Source organism: Grammomys surdaster, unplaced genomic scaffold (genome assembly GCF_004785775.1).
Source record: "Grammomys surdaster isolate TR1022 unplaced genomic scaffold, NIH_TR_1.0 186, whole genome shotgun sequence".
NCBI lineage: Eukaryota > Metazoa > Chordata > Mammalia > Rodentia > Muridae > Grammomys > Grammomys surdaster.
In genome coordinates, this window is record NW_021604631.1 from 2,571,825 (window position 1) to 2,589,073 (window position 17,249).

The window sequence follows — 17,249 nt, forward strand, 5'->3', positions numbered from 1 at the left end:
AGAGAGAGAGAGAGAGAGAGAGAGAGAGAGAGAGAGAGAGAGAGAGAAAGAAAGAGGTGTGAAGGTGTGCACATGCTACATTGCACATGTGGTGGTGAGAACAGCTCTGTGGAGTCTGTTCTCTCTTTCTACTTCTGCATGAGTTCTAAGGATTGAACTTGGCCCATCAGGCTTGTGCTGAAAGTGCTTTTATCTGCCGAGACATCTTACTTGCTTGTGAATGAAAATTACTTAGAGAAATTTCTCATTTACATTTGTATCTTACATATATTTGAAATTAAGCTGCCTTAAAATAAAACTTTGAAAAGTAATTTTAGAGGAAATTATAAATCTAGTTTATTGACATGACTAAGAACTGTTCTAGCCTAATTTAAATTTTATCAAGGTTCTTTTTTTTTTCCCCTTTTAAATGCTAAGGCCAGAATTATGTTTGTTTGTTTTGTTTCTTTTTTTTTTTTTTTTTTTTTGAGACAGGGTCTCTCTTTGCAGCCTTGGCTGTCCTGGGACTCACTTTGTAGCTCAGGCTTGCTTCAGACTCAGAGATCTACCTGCCTCATGAGTGTTGGAATTAAAGGCACACACCATGTCTGGCTTTTCACTCTGTCTCTCTCTCTTTCTCTCTTTTTTGATAAGTATTTACAACTCTTTTTCTACACTTGTTTGTGTTAATTTCTTACATAAATAGTAGAACTTTTGACTTTTTTATTACTTTTTGTACAACAGCATTCCTGTAGAAGTTAAAAGACAACTTTTAGGAGTGTTTCTCCTTTGATTGTGGGTCCCAGGGATCAGTCTGAGCTAGGCAGGCTCACTGCACATACCCATATCTGCTGAACCTTTTCAAAGTCTTAGCTTAACTTTTGACAGCTTTTGGGCTTTATGTTATAGCTAAACTGAGGGTGCCTTGAATTTGTGAGCTCAGACTGTTCCCCACCACCTTAACCTCCTAAGTGGCTGGACCTACAGTGTAGGTACTGCAATGCAGTTCTGAAACTTACCTTATGGCATCATATTTTGAGATCAAGGTCCATACAAACTGTTAATAGATTTCTGTTACTAGTAATTGTCAGCTTTCTAATTAGGTTTTAAAAAACTGTAATATCCTTGTGATTATCTGATTGACAAAACAGTTTTCTTTATTTTCATAATTCTGTCATGAGATTTTAGCTATGAGATTTTGTTTATTTAAGAACATTATAGAAACTTTAAATTTTTATACATGTATAATCCAAAAGAATAGTCACAGTCTGACTTATATTTTATAAAAACTGACTTAGGTTGGCCTCTGTCTTAGTTAGAGCTTCTATTGCTGTGATAAATACCTTTACTAAAAGCATGTTGGGGAGGAAAGGGTTTATTTTATCTTTTTAGTCTCAGGTTATACTCCATTACTGAGAGAAGTCAGTACAGAAACTCAAGGTAGGTGTTTGGAAGCAGGAGCCAAAGTAGAAGCCTCGAGGAGTGCTGCTTAGTGGCTCGCTCCCCATGGCTGCTCAGCCTGCTTCCTTACACTGTCTGGGGGTCAGGTCACCCACAATAGGCTGGGCCCTGTCACCTCAATTTCTAGTTAAGTGTATGCCTCACAGGCTTGCCTGTACGATACAGGCATTTTCTCACCTGAGAAATAATTTCTTAGTAACTCTAGCCTGTGGCAAGTTGGCAGAAAGACCAACCAGTACAGACTGAGATTGTTAGTGTTATTACTTAGTCAATATTTATGATGTCATCATTTAAGACTTCAAAGCACAGGATCCACCATACATAAAAATAATACTGAGCCAGGAATGGTCATGCTTGCCTGTAACTGTGATCAGCACTTGGGGGGCTCAGGGAGGGCTGTGTTTGAGATTTGCCTTGCTTAGATTGCAAGACTATCTTAAAATAATACTGAGTTTGAAAACCTTTTTTGAAAGGTTTATTTTTAAGTCTTGTATATATGTGTATATCTGTGTTTACATGCACCACGTGCTGCAGAAGCCTGGGAAGAGAGGACAGATCCCATGGAACTTCACTGTAGGCAGTTGTGAGCTGCCATATGGTCCTGGGGACTAAACCAGGATCTACTGCAAGAGTGGGATGTTCCCTTAACCATGGAGCCATCTCTCCAACCCCCTTAAACTTGTTTTAAATATGTGATTTATAGCCCTAATTGTATGTCAAGGCAAGAGCTCTACCAACTATCTTAGCACATATCATAAAATTATGTAATATGGGCTTAAGTATGTACTTTTTGAGTAAAAATAGTTTTTACTCAAAAATTTTTACTTAAAAATGAATTATTATATATTTGAATTACTTTTCAAAACAAAATACAAAGTGACATTGATGTTAAATTGTGGCAGACTTGTAAAATCTTTGTAAAATTACTCTGATAATAAACTTTTTTTTTTTTGTGTGAGATAATGTCTCACTATGTATTCCCAGCTGGACTGGAATTTCTTGTGTAGATCAGGCTAGCCTGGAAATCACAAGAGATTCTCTGTATTCTGAGTGCTTGGGATTAAAGGCATGTACCAAATCTGGCACAAATAAAAACTTTATTGTTCTCTTAATTTTTCATAGATATAGAATAATTTCTTTTTTCTTTATATCCTTTTTCTTTCATAATTTTATGTTCTGGTTATGATGTTACTAAGATTCAGAAATCACTGACTTTGTTTCATGAGGAAGTATCTGATGACTTATGGAATTTTCTGGTATGTGTTAGAACTATGGGAGATGAAATTTATTTGTTTAAATTCTAGAGTATGAAATCTCCATGCTGAATCAAATGTCATGGCTTATGAAGACTGCCTCAATAGAACTAAGAGTGACATCTCTGAATCGCCAACGCTCACACACACAGAGGCTTCTGCATCTCTTACTGGATGACATGCCAGTGAAGCCGTACTCAGGTGAACTCTTATGAGGGGACGTCTTATACTTAGGGTGTGGCTTTAGACAAAACTGCTTCTTCCCAGCTTAGTATATTTATCTTAAAACAATTAAAAATTGTCCTTTGATGCCATTTTATTTTCCTTCTAATAAATTTGCAACACAAAATAGTGAAGCTTGTCATACTGAACCATCATGACCCAAGCTGTAATACTGGGTATTACACATGCAAATTAAACATAAGCTTCTTTTTAGTCATCTCCTTAGTATGATGGGGTCTTGCTAGTTGTGAAATTTTAATTATCCTCTGCAGAGTTCTGAGTGAGTCCAGTTGTGATGGAAAAAGGTAGATGAACATTGTGAAGTCCTTGTAGTTGTGCATCTTTGTCCACTTACAAAAGGTTCTTTGACCCAGAAATAGAATATTATATTTGCCATCTCCAAGTAAATGTAATTTTAAAGTGTACTTTTCCTTTTCTGATCTGCTATTGGTGCCCCAACAGATGGTGAAGGAGGAATGGAAGATGAAAATAGATCTGTCTCTGGGTTTCTTCATTTTGACACTGCCACAAAAGGTGAGACCCTTGGAATTGTAGTATATTATAGACATATTACACTGCTTAAAATTGCAGGATAATTTACTGCTCTCTCTAGATTCTGGACCTATATAGAAGAGATACATAAAGGATTATTTGTTATCAATAACTAAGGGTTTATAGAGCAGAGGAAAAAGTATCTTAGTGAGTGGCCGTATCAGAAATAATCATGTTTAGATTTCAACTGGGTTGTTGGTTTCAGAGCGTAGCATGTTAGTGAGCTAAGTATGATTGGTTTTTCTCTTCACTGTCTCAAGTACAGTTTGTTTACTTCTTGTTTCTAGTGCGTCGAAAAATTCTAAGTATTCTTGATTCAATTGACTTCAGTCAGGAGATTCCGGAGCCTTTGCAGCTGGATTTTTTTGATCGTGCTCAGATAGAGCAAGTCATTGCCAACTGTGAGCACAAGAATTTACAGGGGCAGACAGTCTGCAATGTCAAGGTGAGGGCTGCTCTCAAGAGCCTACAGTAAGTGGTTCAGACATGGGGCTGTCAGGAAATGTAACCGTGCATGTGTGTATGTATAGTCACATGTTGCTGCTGTCTGTTACTAGTTTATTGGGCTGTTTGGCCTAACAAAACAGTGAGGAAATAAACTCAATAAATACCCTTCCTTTTTTAAAAGCTTTCCCTCAACTTTCCTCTAGGACTTTCCCACCCAGCTAGGACTACAAAGTAGTTTTCACTATTTAGTTCTCTATCAAGTGAATGATAATAGCCTCAGCAAAATGAGAAGAATATTGAGGCTCCCAGCATTAAATTACTGTCCCTCAGCCCTGAGGTACTACTTTCTGGAAGGAGCCAGATGGCTAATGTTTTTGTGTGCAAATTGGACTATGCCATTGGTGCATTGTATGCAGAGACACCTGGATCTTTTCCAGTTAGGGCGGGTTATGGTAATTGCTATGTATTATTCCACCAGCATCTGATGATACTGTTTTTCTTTTTTTTCACTAATTATTTAGCTTCTTCATAGGGTTCTTGTAGCTGAAGTCAATGCTCTTCAGGGTATGGCAGCAATAGGGCAGAGGCCTCTGCTGATGGAGGTAAGCTGTGTTAGTTTGACACCTTCAGCTATTTGTTTGTACTACATATTTTGCTTCCTTAAAAAGCTGTAAATGCATATGTAATTAGTAAACGACTTAAGCTTCAAGCTTTTATAGAGGGCTGGTGAAATGACTCAGTAAATAAAGGCACTTGCTGCCAAGCCTGACAACTTGAGTTTGATCTTCAGTGCTCACAGGATGGAAGAAAGAAATGACTCATGGAAGTTGTTTGTTGATCCCTATACATTTTCTGTGGTATATATACATGTGAGGGCATACACACATGTGAGTGACAGGGCTGTGTACGTGCACACACACACACACACACACTAAAATAAAATTAAACTTTTATGGAATATTTTGTGGTTTCATATTTTTAATATTTCTATTTTTTAAAGTTATACAATACAATTAATAAATGCAGTTTGAGTGTTTTCTGAATAGCTAGACGTATTAAAAATAAGAAATTGTTTAAAATGTATACTATTTCCCTGAATGTTAACCTGTTTGAATATTTATTCCTTTAGGAAATCAGCACTATTCTTCAGTATGTTGTAGGAAGAAACAAGCTGCTGCAGTGTCTTCATGCAAAGCGGCACGCACTAGAATCCTGGAGACAGCTGGTAGAAATTATACTGACAGCGTGTCCTCAGGAGCTCATTCAGGCAGAAGATCGACAGCTGATTATCCGTGACCTTTTACAAGATGTGCATGATAAGGTGATTTAGTTCCTAAGTCTCTTTATTGCTAGAGACTTTTATGTATTAGTATATGATATAGGTATATACAATTGCCTTTAAGCAAATATGCTACTCTAATTGTTTTTTCCATTTTCCATTAGAAGGAAAATAGAGTTTATAATACTGATGTAAAAACTTTCCTTGAGAAAGATTTATTATGTACAGGAGGAGCTATGAGCTAGAATGTTTCAGAATTATTTAGGAGGCTTTGTAAAAATAGACTGTCTTAGTTAGGGTTTCCCTTGCTGTGAGGAAATAACCATGACCAAGACAACTCTCATAAAAGACAACATTTAGTTGGGGCTGCCTTACAGGTTCTGAGGTTTAGTCCATTATCTTGGAGGGAAGGCAGGCACAGTCCTGGAGGAGCTGAGAATTCTACATCTTCATCCAAGGGCATCCAGAAGGAGACTATCATGGGCAGCTAGGAGGAGGATCTCTTCCATACAGTGCGGAGCCTGAGCAGAGGACCTCAAAGCCCACCTTTACGGTGACACACTTCCTTCAACAAGGCTACACCTCCTGACAGTGCCATTTCCACATACATGTAGGCAGATCTTACCTAGAACTACTGAATATGATCCTAGTGGTACAAAAAAATTAAGCTTTCATGGAATTCCATGGACGTGTATTTCAAAGCAAAAACTGTCTGACTGGAACTGTGATAAGAATTAAGTAATGCTTGTTTATTACTTTTCCCTTCGAATAGTTCTTACATTTGTTTTGCTTTATTTTGTTTGTTTTTTGAGACAGGGTTTCATGGTGTAGCTTTGGCTGTTCCAGAACTCAGTCTATAGACCAAACACGTCTTAAGCTCACAGCGATCTGCCTACCTTTGCCTCCCAAGTGCTGGATTAGTCCTTAGATTTTTTTGAGGGGGTGGGGTGGGATTCGACACAGAGTTTCTTCGTGTGTATCCCTAGCTGTCCTGAAACTCACTCTGTAGATCAGGCTGGCCTCTTTCTCGAAGACATCCTCCTGCCTCTGCCTCCCAAGTGATGGGATCAAAGACATGTGCCATCTCTGTCCCCCAGTTCTTATATTCTCAGGGTAGTTGTAAAGCTTTCTGTATATGAGATAATTACTGAGTTCTGGTGGACGCTGGTCTCACTGACTCCCTTTGTACTTGAAGGTGCTGGATGATGAAGCCGCACAGGAGCTAATGCCCGTGGTGGCCGGCGCTGTGTTCACCCTGACTGCTCACCTAAGCCAGGCTGTGCGCACAGAACAGAAGCAGCCACTGCTCTCAGGACTTGGAGAGACCCATTATGCTTTCATGCTTGATAGTTCTTTCGCCTCACCTCCTGCAGCAGACAGCCGGCCGGTGGGCTTTGCTTCTATTGGGGATTCTTCGCTTCACATCATTCTGAAGAAACTCTTAGACTTTATCTTGAAGACAGGTTTTTCCATCTACATTTTCTAAGCATTACGACTTTGTTCTGACTTTGAATGAAAGGTTTTCACTTGACTGCATGCATGTCTCTGTCTCCTAGGTGGTGGCTTCCAGCGTGTAAGGACTCACCTGTACGGCTCTCTGCTTTATTACCTACAGATTGCTCAGAGACCAGATGAGCCAGACACATTAGAAGCTGGTAAAGTTAAATTGATTTTTACTCTTTTTTAAGTTAGTAACTTCAAAAATCGAAGTCACTTCTCCATCTTTTGACTCAGCACAACTATAGTTAGTACATCTTGACATAACCATTAGTGGAGGACGCATGTTTAGTTTTTGAGAGTTTCGAGATTAGTACATAGACATGGTAAGGAAATGACACTCAGGTGGTATTCTGATTTTATAGACTTGAACTGCAGTGTGCTGTTTGTAGGGTTGGACAGCGTCTCTTTTCTCCTTGAACCACAGTGCATACTGGGTCTTATAAAATGGCTAGTATTCTATGGGCTATAACATTTAAGCAATTTCTTTATTAATAGGCTTAAAAATTCTATTTTACTATCACAGATATCACTTCAAAATTCTCATATGTCTACTTTTCAAGAAGATTTGTGGTAGAGTTCTCATGGGAAGCTGTATACAGTTTTATTTTAATAGATTATTTTAGAATGGCCATCTAAAATTTTCTTACCAGTATAAATGTTCACCTGTTGTATGTATTTTTTGTTCTACTGTGTGAAGGCTGTTTTGGATAAAGTCAAGGTAGAACTTGTTCATTTAAAGGAAGGCACAGCTTGAGACATGGCTCAGCAGTTAAGAGCATTTGCAGAGGATAGGAGTTCAGATCCCAGCACTAACATGGTGTCTCTAAACCCCTCACTCCATCTCTGGGGATCCAAGTCTCTCATGATCACCTACTCACATATGTGCATAACAAATATACATTGGGAAGGAAGACATTTAAGATGCTGAGCTGAGCTGAGTGGCACATGTTTGAAATCCTACTCTGTAGGACTGAACATAAAATTAGTTTCAAACAAAATTACTGTAGCTTTATTGGGTGTATTTATGGAGAATTTAGAAGATTCACATGGAACTTGCTAATTTTCTTTTTTTCAGGAAGATTTTTGTCTATATTGTATGTGATCCTTCTTAACCAAACTATATGTTTAAATTATCTTTATAATGAGTGTTTTTTATTATTAATATTTTTCTATTAAAACTATTTTGCCTTTATTTTTAGTAGTTAATATTTGAACTAAACTATGTTGAGAATTTGTCAGTGGCCTTGTCTAATGATAGGCTTTCACTGTACTCTCTTCTTTATGAATGTTTGTGTTTTAAGTGTGGTTTCTCTCATACCATCCTGTGGTAGCTGTCACTTATGCCTAGTACTTTAGAAGATAGCAACAACACAGTGGTACTTGATAGTATAGGGGCACTTATGTGTGTGTATATATACTTTCTCTACGTGTCTGGAGTTTATGCATGTCTGTGCACAGTGTGTCTCAGGTCAGAAGAAAGCGTCAGGTCCCTTGGAAGTGGAGTTACATGTGGTTGTGAGCTGCCATGTCGATGCTAGGAATCAGCCCAGGTGCTCTGTAAGAGCAGCCCGTGCTCTTAACCACTGAGCCATCATCTGTACAGCCCCTGTGTGCAGATATTTTTAATGTCAAGAAAAATAAATAGTTTTGCAGGGCAGTGGTGGCCCACGCCTTTAATCCCAGCACTTGGGAAGCAGAGGCAGGTGAATTTCTGAGTTCAAGGCCAGCCTGGTCTACAGAGTGAGTTCTAGGACATCCAGGGCTACACAGAGAAACCCTGTCTCGAAAAACCAAAAGAAAAAGAAAAAAATAGTTTAAAGAAGCTTTTAGAGCAATCAACCTTTTTTTTTTTAAAGATAACAATTGGGACTTTTCACTCCCAACAACATCCATATTTTTCTCTTAAAAATATTTTTCATATTTTAGCCAAAGTGGAAAACATTATTTAACCACTAGGTAGAGGTCTACAACACACTTAGAATAGTCACCAAGATGTCAGCTTATTTCTATGAGGATTGAGTATCTGTATATCCCAGGCTAGTTGCAAACTTGGAACCTTGTGTTGTGTGATCACAAGTGTGTGTTGTGTGCCTGTGTGTGGTTGTGTTCGCAATGGTAGTTTAGTGCTGGGCATGGTGGCTCAGGCCTTTCATCTCAGCACTCTGGAGACTGAGGCAGGAGGATCTCTTTGAGTTGGAGACTAGACTTGTCTACAAAGTGAGTTCCAGGACATTCAGGCTGTCATACACAGAAACCCTATCATAAAAAAGCAATACAAACAAACAAACAAACCAAAATGTCAAAAAAATAGGTTGGTAGTTCAGAAATTACTACAGTATTAGAGAGGAAAATCATGAAGTTGCTTTAAATTAAAAACTTGCTTTATTTGATTATGAAAATTTTGTAAGATTTGTGTGACTTAGTGAAATGTATGCATACACACTATTAATTATATATTTAAATTACCTTATACATGATAGTTTTTAATTTTAATAAATATTTCAATTAAAAACCCTAATGAGTAAAACTTTCTAATTTTGTTTGTTTGTTTTGAGAGAGATTTCTGTCTGTATTGGATCTTTTCCTTCTTAGCCAAAGTTTCAAAGATGGTAATAAAGTATAAGAACAAATTGATTAGCAGGATAAATACAAATAGTCCGTTCTCTTGGAGTCCATGATTAAGTCTAACTTCTGAAAGAGCCATACATTGTGTTATTAGTGTGTATGTGTGACACATGCTCTTAAAATTCATTGTCTGAACTCAGTGAGCTGGTCTGTCGTGTACATACAATAATGGATTTCTGTAGTTGTTGGATATGAGATATAATTAATTGCTAAACTACATTTTACTGAACTTTTCTGTTTTAATCCTTGTAGCTAAGAAAACGATGTGGGAGCGGCTGACTGCCCCTGAAGATGTGTTTAGTAAATTACAACGAGAAAACATGGCTATTATTGAGAGTTACGGTGCTGCCCTCATGGAAGTGGTCTGTCGAGATGCTTGTGATGGCCATGAGATTGGAAGGGTAAAGTGTTAGTTGTGTAGACTTGCTACCGAACATTGTGTATTTATGAAAGTATATACTGAGTGAGCTTTCAAAATGCATGTTGTATATAGAGAGTTGTTTTCAATATTATAGTGAGTTTGCTCATCTGCTATGATTTGTAGCTTCTGTTTTATTTTTTGTGCGTGTGTGGCATCTTAACTTAGAATTTCTTCTTAATATTACCTTTATAAAATTTGAGGTTTGTAGGAAGGACAACATGGGTAGAAACAATAGACGTCCTGCTTAGTAGATGTTGGTCTTTCCACTGGTGGGCAGTTCCTTTTTTTCTGAATATGTTCTCCTCTGTTTGGTGTTTTATGGAGGGGATTTGCACTTTGTCTTCAGTAAAGCATTGTGGTTGACACAGCTAGGAGGAAGATGCCTGTGGAAGGTCCTGTCACACCATTATGTCATGGCCATGGGGAAAATTAAGAAATAAAATGCAAACTAGAAAGCAATCTCTTCATTATGCTTAAGTTTTTAAAGTACTTTTATACATAGAACAAAACCCTGGGAGAAAATAGATCAAAATGGCTTTAACTATGTTTATTAGATTACGTATATATTTTTAAATACTTTTCTAAGATTCCTCTAAATAACATAAAAATTTAGAATTATAAGTAATAGTTAAAAGAAAATATAGGAGCTGTAGAGTTGGCTCAGCAGTTTAGAGTGCTTACTGTTCTTGGTGTGGACCTAGGTTCAGCTCCCAGCACAGACACTGGGTAGCTTGCAATGTTTGTAACTCAATTTCCAGGGAATGCTATACCTTTTTTAGCCTTCATGGTGTGTATCATTTCATACAGGCATCCACATGTACATTTTCAAAAAAATTAATTTTCTTTTCTCTAACATGTAGTGTCTGGGTTTGTCTAAAATATAAATGCTATTAATTTTAATGTAGATTTTGCTTCAGAATTAAAACTTGACACTGAAGATTTTCTTTATATCAAGAAATTGAGATTCTAGGTATATACAATTTCCAACTCCTCAAAACAGTGAAATTTTATTATCTACATTCTTACAAGAAAAAATTCTAAGTACTCCAAGTAAAAGCTATGGCTGTTGGTGGTTTTGGTAGCCATCCATATGTTAACGCTTTGACTCTGATTCTTTCTTCCTGTAGATGCTGGCCCTGGCTCTCCTCGATCGGATTGTGTCTGTGGACAAGCAGCAGCAGTGGCTCTTGTACCTTTCTAACAGTGGCTATTTGAAGGTCCTTGTGGATAGTTTAGTGGAAGATGACCGTACTCTACAGAGCTTGCTGACTCCACAGCCTCCTCTGTTAAAAGCCCTTTATACTTATGAATCCAAAATGGTACGGTTGTATGGACGCTGGACTGCATAGGTCAGCGGGCCTGCGTTGGTCCTGCAGATGTGCATTGGAAAGCAGCTGTGCTTACTGCTAGCTAGGCCTCTGGTGCTCCCTGAATCTTTCTGTTCTATAAGCTGCCATTATGTTAAGTTTTACATTTGGGGAATTTGTGCTAGCAATGCATCTTTTAGTGTGAGAATGGGCTGCGATGATCCTGAGAAGGTTAGAGGGCAGTGTCCTGCTGCCAGCTTGCTGACTAAGCATGCTGCTGAGTTGGCATGGCACCAGTGTTCACAGGAAGAGAGCAGTGCCTGAGACACTGTTGACGCTGTCATTTCCTTCCCTCCAGATGTGCTGCAGTCTCTCCATGTTAAGTTCCTTACCTAATGTCACATTAGCGGAAGTCTCAGACTCTTCATCCATTTATTCATATGTATTTTCTAAATACCTAATATACACTAGAAATGAGCACAGCAAACCCACCTGACCTGTTGACAGAAACTATATTTAAATCGAATAATTCACAGTAATAATAATGTACAATATTCAGGTACATTGCACTCTGCACGCCCCCCGCCCCAAGTTCTCATAAAAAATTTTATGAGAAAGGAGGTACCCTGTGTCCTTGTAGCTAGCTCAGGATTTCCCCTCACTAGTGATTAATAAGGAATGAACCAAGAGTGTCTTGTTTCCTTATGAGGCTCTTGGACATGATTTCACCACTGATACTTTCCCTTCTGTAACTTTGTAGGCATTTCTCACAAGAGTGGCTAAGTCACAGCAAGGTTCATTAGAACTCCTAAGATCAGGGGTGATTGTGAGGCTGGCCCAGTGCCAAGTCTATGATATGCGCCCAGAAATGGACTCTCATGGGTAAGTGTCCATATGAACCAGTTTATTTAAGCTCCTAGCAAAGGATTGGTAAGGGATAATGAAAATCCCAAAGATTATTTTTCCAGTGGATGGGTTGTATTGCCTGCCTCTGTCATTTACTAACCAGTGGAAGTTGCCCAGAGGGTCAAAGTGGGTGAGTCCTAATTCCATTTCAGAAGAGTAGCCCAGTATGAGAAATGGGCGAGGATTCTGTTAGTCTTACTAGCCTTACTATTTTATATGAGTTCCATACATGCTTGTTTTAATTAGGGGTCTTTTAAAATATAATTGTAAAGTTAAACCTTGTTGGCAGGTGTGGTAGTGAACACCTACTTGTAAGCCTAGCACCTGAGAGACTGAAGCAAGAGGATGTGAGTTCAAGGCTAGCCTGGGTTGTATAATAAAGTTAAGGAGAAGAAAAAAAGAACTGATTTGTTGTTACATATTTCTGTTACTAATCGAATTTTACAGTTATTTTTTTCTTCTGGTTTTAGGGTTTTACACACTGCTTACTAATTTGAAAACTTCAAATGAAATTATTTTCAAGTTTTAAGTTTTTCAGCATATGTCAATTCAGTTTGAATATGGAACATTCAGTTTAGTTTTTTAAATTTAATTTTATTTATTTTGAGTGTGCAGCTTGCAGGTTCTGCAGTATGTGTGTAGGTCAAAGAACAACTTTTGGGGGTTGCTTCTTTCCAGTGTGGGATCCAGATTGAGTCTGGGTTGTCAGGTTTGCAAGAAGAAATCAGTCTGTCAGGAGTCTTCCTATGGGGCCTTACTATTTTCCTCTCAGTCTCCAGGATGGCCTTGTTAGGCAGGCAGCATGTCTTCCTAGCAGTAAAAATACTTAAGGTGGATTTAGTTACTGTTTATTGCCAAAATGATATCTGAGCTTTTTAGGCTTAACATTGAACTGTGTTGCCTCATGAGGAGGGAAGGAATTGTTTTGTTACAAGTTTTAGACATGCAGAGAGAGTCAAACACCCATTTTCTTTTATCTGAAAATGAAAATGCAAGTATACTGTTTAACATGTTCGTGGTAATGAATTGTTAAGACCATATATAAATACAGTGTTGCTCTCCCCTTGGTTGGTTGAAATGAATCAAGCATGTTTGGCATGAGAGACCCACCAGTATTCATCCCAACACCTGTGGACCGATACCGGCAGATTCTCCTTCCAGCTCTCCAGCTATGCCAGGTCATCCTCACGTCCAGTGTGTCCCAGCACTTGCAGGCAGCAGGGCAGGTAAGAGGGATGCTTTGTACAGAAGTTACAATGCACACCTGCATTTACAGATGCAGAGACGCTGTAGATAGATGCTCAAGGGAAGTCCTGTCTGTGTGCTGTCAGTGACAAAGCTGGATACAGAGCACAGCCCCTTGCACTGTGGACTACCCTGACTAGTTTTGTACTCCTCTGTGAATGGACCATTGTAGCTACTTAATAGAATCCTGAAATAAAAAGCAAGAGATTGAAATTTGTTCTTGTAGAAAAGCTAGCCATTACTCTGATAAGAATAAACTGACATTTAAGACATTTTAGCCAGGGATTTAGAGAGATTACAGTAGGCCTGTCTTAGTTACTTTTCTATTGCTATGACAAACACCGTGACCAAGGTCAAGGCAACTTAAAAAACAAAGCGTTTAATTGGGCTTGCATTTTCAGGAGTTAGAGTTCATGATGGCAGAGCAAAGGCGGGGCAGCAGGAATAACTGCGAGCTCACGTCTTACAGGAGGGAGAGAGAACACACTGGGAATGGTGTGAGTCTTTTCAAGCCTTCAAGCCCACCTCCAGTGACACACCTCCTCCAATAAGGTCATACCTCTTAATCCTTTCCAAACAGTTCCACTAACTGGGGACCAGGTAGTCAAACATACAAGCTTATGGGGACCATTCTCATTCAAACCAACACAAGGCCTTTAGAAAATACAAAAGATGAGCTTAGTATAGTGGCAAATACTTGTAATTCCAAGTACTAGGGAGCCTGAGGCTATAGAAGTCAGAGGTCAGCCTAGTCTTTGTAGTATAACTCTGTCTCAAAAAATAAACCCCCTAAAATTAGGCGTGGCTAAACATTTCTGTCATCCAAAGTATTTAGGAAGTAGAGGGAGAAGAACCAAGAGATCAAGGTCTGCTATGGCTATGTGGCTAGTTCAAGACCTTTCTTGAACCATATGGGACCCTGCTTCCAAAAATAAAAAGTGTGAAAGACAGTACCATATTTGTATGTGATTTTTTTTTTAACAGCATGAGACAATTTAAATAGTGAATACTCTATCAAAAATGTTTTCTTTAAGCATGAGAGATTGTTTTCATTCCATCATGAGCCTGTAGTGTTTTATTCCATTGTGATTCTCCGGAAGTATGTCCTGAGACGTTTTGGCTTCTGATCATTTTGTCTGTTTTTCCTACATGACTTTGAGCTACAAAGCTGTGGCTTCTAAAGTAGTGCCTTATTTACACTGCAGTAGCCTAAGGGATACCCTCTTTTATACTCAGAATGGCTTTTGAGCTGAATCTTTAAACACAAGAATCTCCTTGTCTTCTTTACTAAATTAAGTGTCCTCCCCCACCCCACTCTTAAGCGTGCACACACACACTCCTACACCTCCACTACCCCACCAGTGCTGGGAATGGAATTTAGTGCCTCAGCAATGCTATACAAGCACTCTGTCATGTCTGTGCATTGGTTAGCTATCATCAGTTTTCTGATTGCTGTGTTAGATTCACTGGAAGAGTTTCTTTAAAAGAGAATTGGGCTGAGGCTTGGGCTTAGTAGCAGAGTGCTTTCTTTAGCATGGGTTTGATCCCAACCCAACACCAAAAGAGAGGTAAAAAGTTTCATAGCTAGTGATAATAGACTATAAACGGGGACCTGTACTAAAAAATAAAATCAGCATATATGTGCAGTGTCATAATAAGATCCATTATTATGTATATTTAATGCATGTTAATGAAGATACTTTACAGAAATAGAGTGAAGTTCCCTAGCAGTCTGTGATGCTTGTTTGCCTTAGCCTGTGTGCTCTCATGGTGCTGCAAGCCTAGTAAGGATGTTCCTGCATGAGAGTGCTGAGGAGCGCCCCCTGGTGGTGGTGGTGCTCCGTAGAACACCAATGGCAGAAAGAAGTTTGGAGGGAAGAATGTCTGTCTCTGTTATTCTTACCATACCAGAGTTTTTATGTGATTGAACTTTGCCCGCAAGTCAGACTTATCATTATACCCATTCAAAGGAGATTCTCTTGATTCTTCTTAAATAAATAGTAAAAGAAGTAACCGAGGTGTGTTCACACAGAGTTTCCCAGGCATGGTGTCCTACATACAACTCTGCTGTTTTCAGAAGCAGACTTTGAAGGAGTTTAGCTCTGTGCTGATGTGGGGTCACACTTCTGCTTTGAGAGGACATGAGCTGCACGTTCAGAAAGCTGCCCCTTCTCCTGTTCTTCATTGCATGCAGTTTTGTACTAAAAAGATGAATTAATTATACATGTCTAATGCAAGCTCCTCTCTTCTCCCTCGGTCTCTGGGACTGTTAAGGTGCTACAGTTTCTCGTTTCACATTCCGATACCATCCAAGCAATTCTGCGCTGTCAGGATGTTAGCGCTGGCTCTCTGCAGGAATTAGCTCTACTGACAGGAATCATAAGTAAAGCAGCGCTTCCTGGTGAGTTGATTGTTTTGGATGCAATTAATTCTTTATGAACTGACACTGGCTCAGGAGAGTGAGATTTCTATTACTTTGCAGTTAGCATGCGAAATTGGTACTGGTGACATTCAGCTGCCATATTTAAATAATGTTTTTATTACTATGAACCATATAGTCCAAGAATTAAAGTCCAGGGAGATAATTAACAAACATGAGACTCTCATTAGCTGTATGTGGTAACTGCGTTTTCAAACATTGCACTGTTTGTATTGGGGTAGCAGCATGTAGAGGTGATACATGAGAACATTACCTTTCAACATGCTGGTGCAGCAGAGTTTCACACGAGTTTAATAGATTAAAAGCTTACTGAAGAAAAAAATAAGAGGAATTACTGGACTCTAGAAATACTCCAAGAATGTAAAGAAATACTAGTTCTTAAAAGGACACCATGATTAAGAGAAATGCTTAGGAAATAATGAATTTTTTCCACCTTTTTTCCTTCAGTTTAATTTTTATACTGTGTATAAATTCTAAAGTCAGCACCTAGATGTGAGACCTGGGGCAACAAGTCCTTTGGTAATTCCTGCTCCACCTGCAAGTCATTTTGTAATATTCCTATTCAGTCTGCAGGTCTTCCTCCCTGGCCTGCATAAGTTTTCTTTTGGTTTATCTTTTGGCATTTTAAATTTGCACTGCAGGTCTCTTCTTTAAGAGAAAATGTGTATTCACGGGCTACCTCATGTTTAAGGTTGTCTTGGCTGCCATTGATGCTAAAGGATAGCACAGCCTACTGACTTTCTTCTCAGCACATGCAGTCCCAGTGGTAATGCATGTTCATACACCAGGCACTGTTCCCCCTCCTCCAGCATCATGAGGTCTAGCTGTTAGAGTTCACATTTACAGGGGAGGGAACTGAAGCACACAGTGGTCACAGGTCACAGAATGTGGCTTCTGATCTGTAGCCTTATCTACAGTACCTCTGATCCTACGAGGCAACCCTGGTCTACTGTCTCCCAACACTTTGCCTCCTTGAAGATGTCTCTGTATCTGAGCCCTCTGGTTGAAGAGTTGATAAAAGTTGGGTGCAGTTCCTATCAGAGAACTTGGACCCTTGTTCCAAGGAGACTTGAGGGGAGGGGAGTGTCTTTCTTCTCAGCCCATGGAATGTTAAGATTTCCAAATTAGTCCAGGCCCCACAGAGTGACTAAAACATTCCACCCTTCTTGCCTCTCCTGTCACATAGTGCAGTGCAGTCCTTCCTCCTGGTTTTTCCTAAGCCTTAACTCCTCAGTATGGTTCTCATGGATTAGGTCTGCAAGGGTCCTGTGAGCGTATCCTCTTTTCTCATGCTGTTTCAGGGCGGAGGGGGGGGGGGTAGATGAGTCGTGAGCTTAGTCATGGTGCTTAATCTTGCAGCTTACTGCCTTTCTCTCTGTCATCTCTGCTCCTCAGTGCTTATGGCATAAAAGTTAGCTCCTCCTCCTCCTCTTCTGCCTCCTCCTTTTTGTTAGGGGTAGAAGGGTTAAAAAAGTTCATTCATTTTATGAATCTAAGCTATCATTACTTATTATGAACTATTTAATTTCTGATTTTAGAAAGTTTTAACTTTTTTGGTTGTAAGTAAAAAGTTTTTCTTAAACTTTGTAGGTTTTATCATATATATATATAT

The 17,249-nt window shown here is 39.0% G+C and overlaps 1 protein-coding gene across 1 annotated transcript in view; it reads left to right on the forward strand.

Moving 5' to 3' along the window:
- Nup205 (nucleoporin 205) overlaps positions 1-17,249 on the forward strand; it is a 67,696-nt gene that overhangs the window by 38,536 nt on the left and 11,911 nt on the right. Inside the window, exons 24-35 of the mRNA XM_028768385.1 lie at positions 2,745-2,894; positions 3,378-3,449; positions 3,755-3,912; positions 4,436-4,516; positions 5,044-5,235; positions 6,389-6,656; positions 6,750-6,848; positions 9,571-9,719; positions 10,867-11,058; positions 11,807-11,928; positions 13,040-13,178; positions 15,472-15,598. Of these exons, the coding sequence (XP_028624218.1) occupies positions 2,745-2,894; positions 3,378-3,449; positions 3,755-3,912; positions 4,436-4,516; positions 5,044-5,235; positions 6,389-6,656; positions 6,750-6,848; positions 9,571-9,719; positions 10,867-11,058; positions 11,807-11,928; positions 13,040-13,178; positions 15,472-15,598 (1,749 nt within the window). The remainder of the gene's footprint in view (positions 1-2,744; positions 2,895-3,377; positions 3,450-3,754; positions 3,913-4,435; positions 4,517-5,043; positions 5,236-6,388; positions 6,657-6,749; positions 6,849-9,570; positions 9,720-10,866; positions 11,059-11,806; positions 11,929-13,039; positions 13,179-15,471; positions 15,599-17,249) is intronic.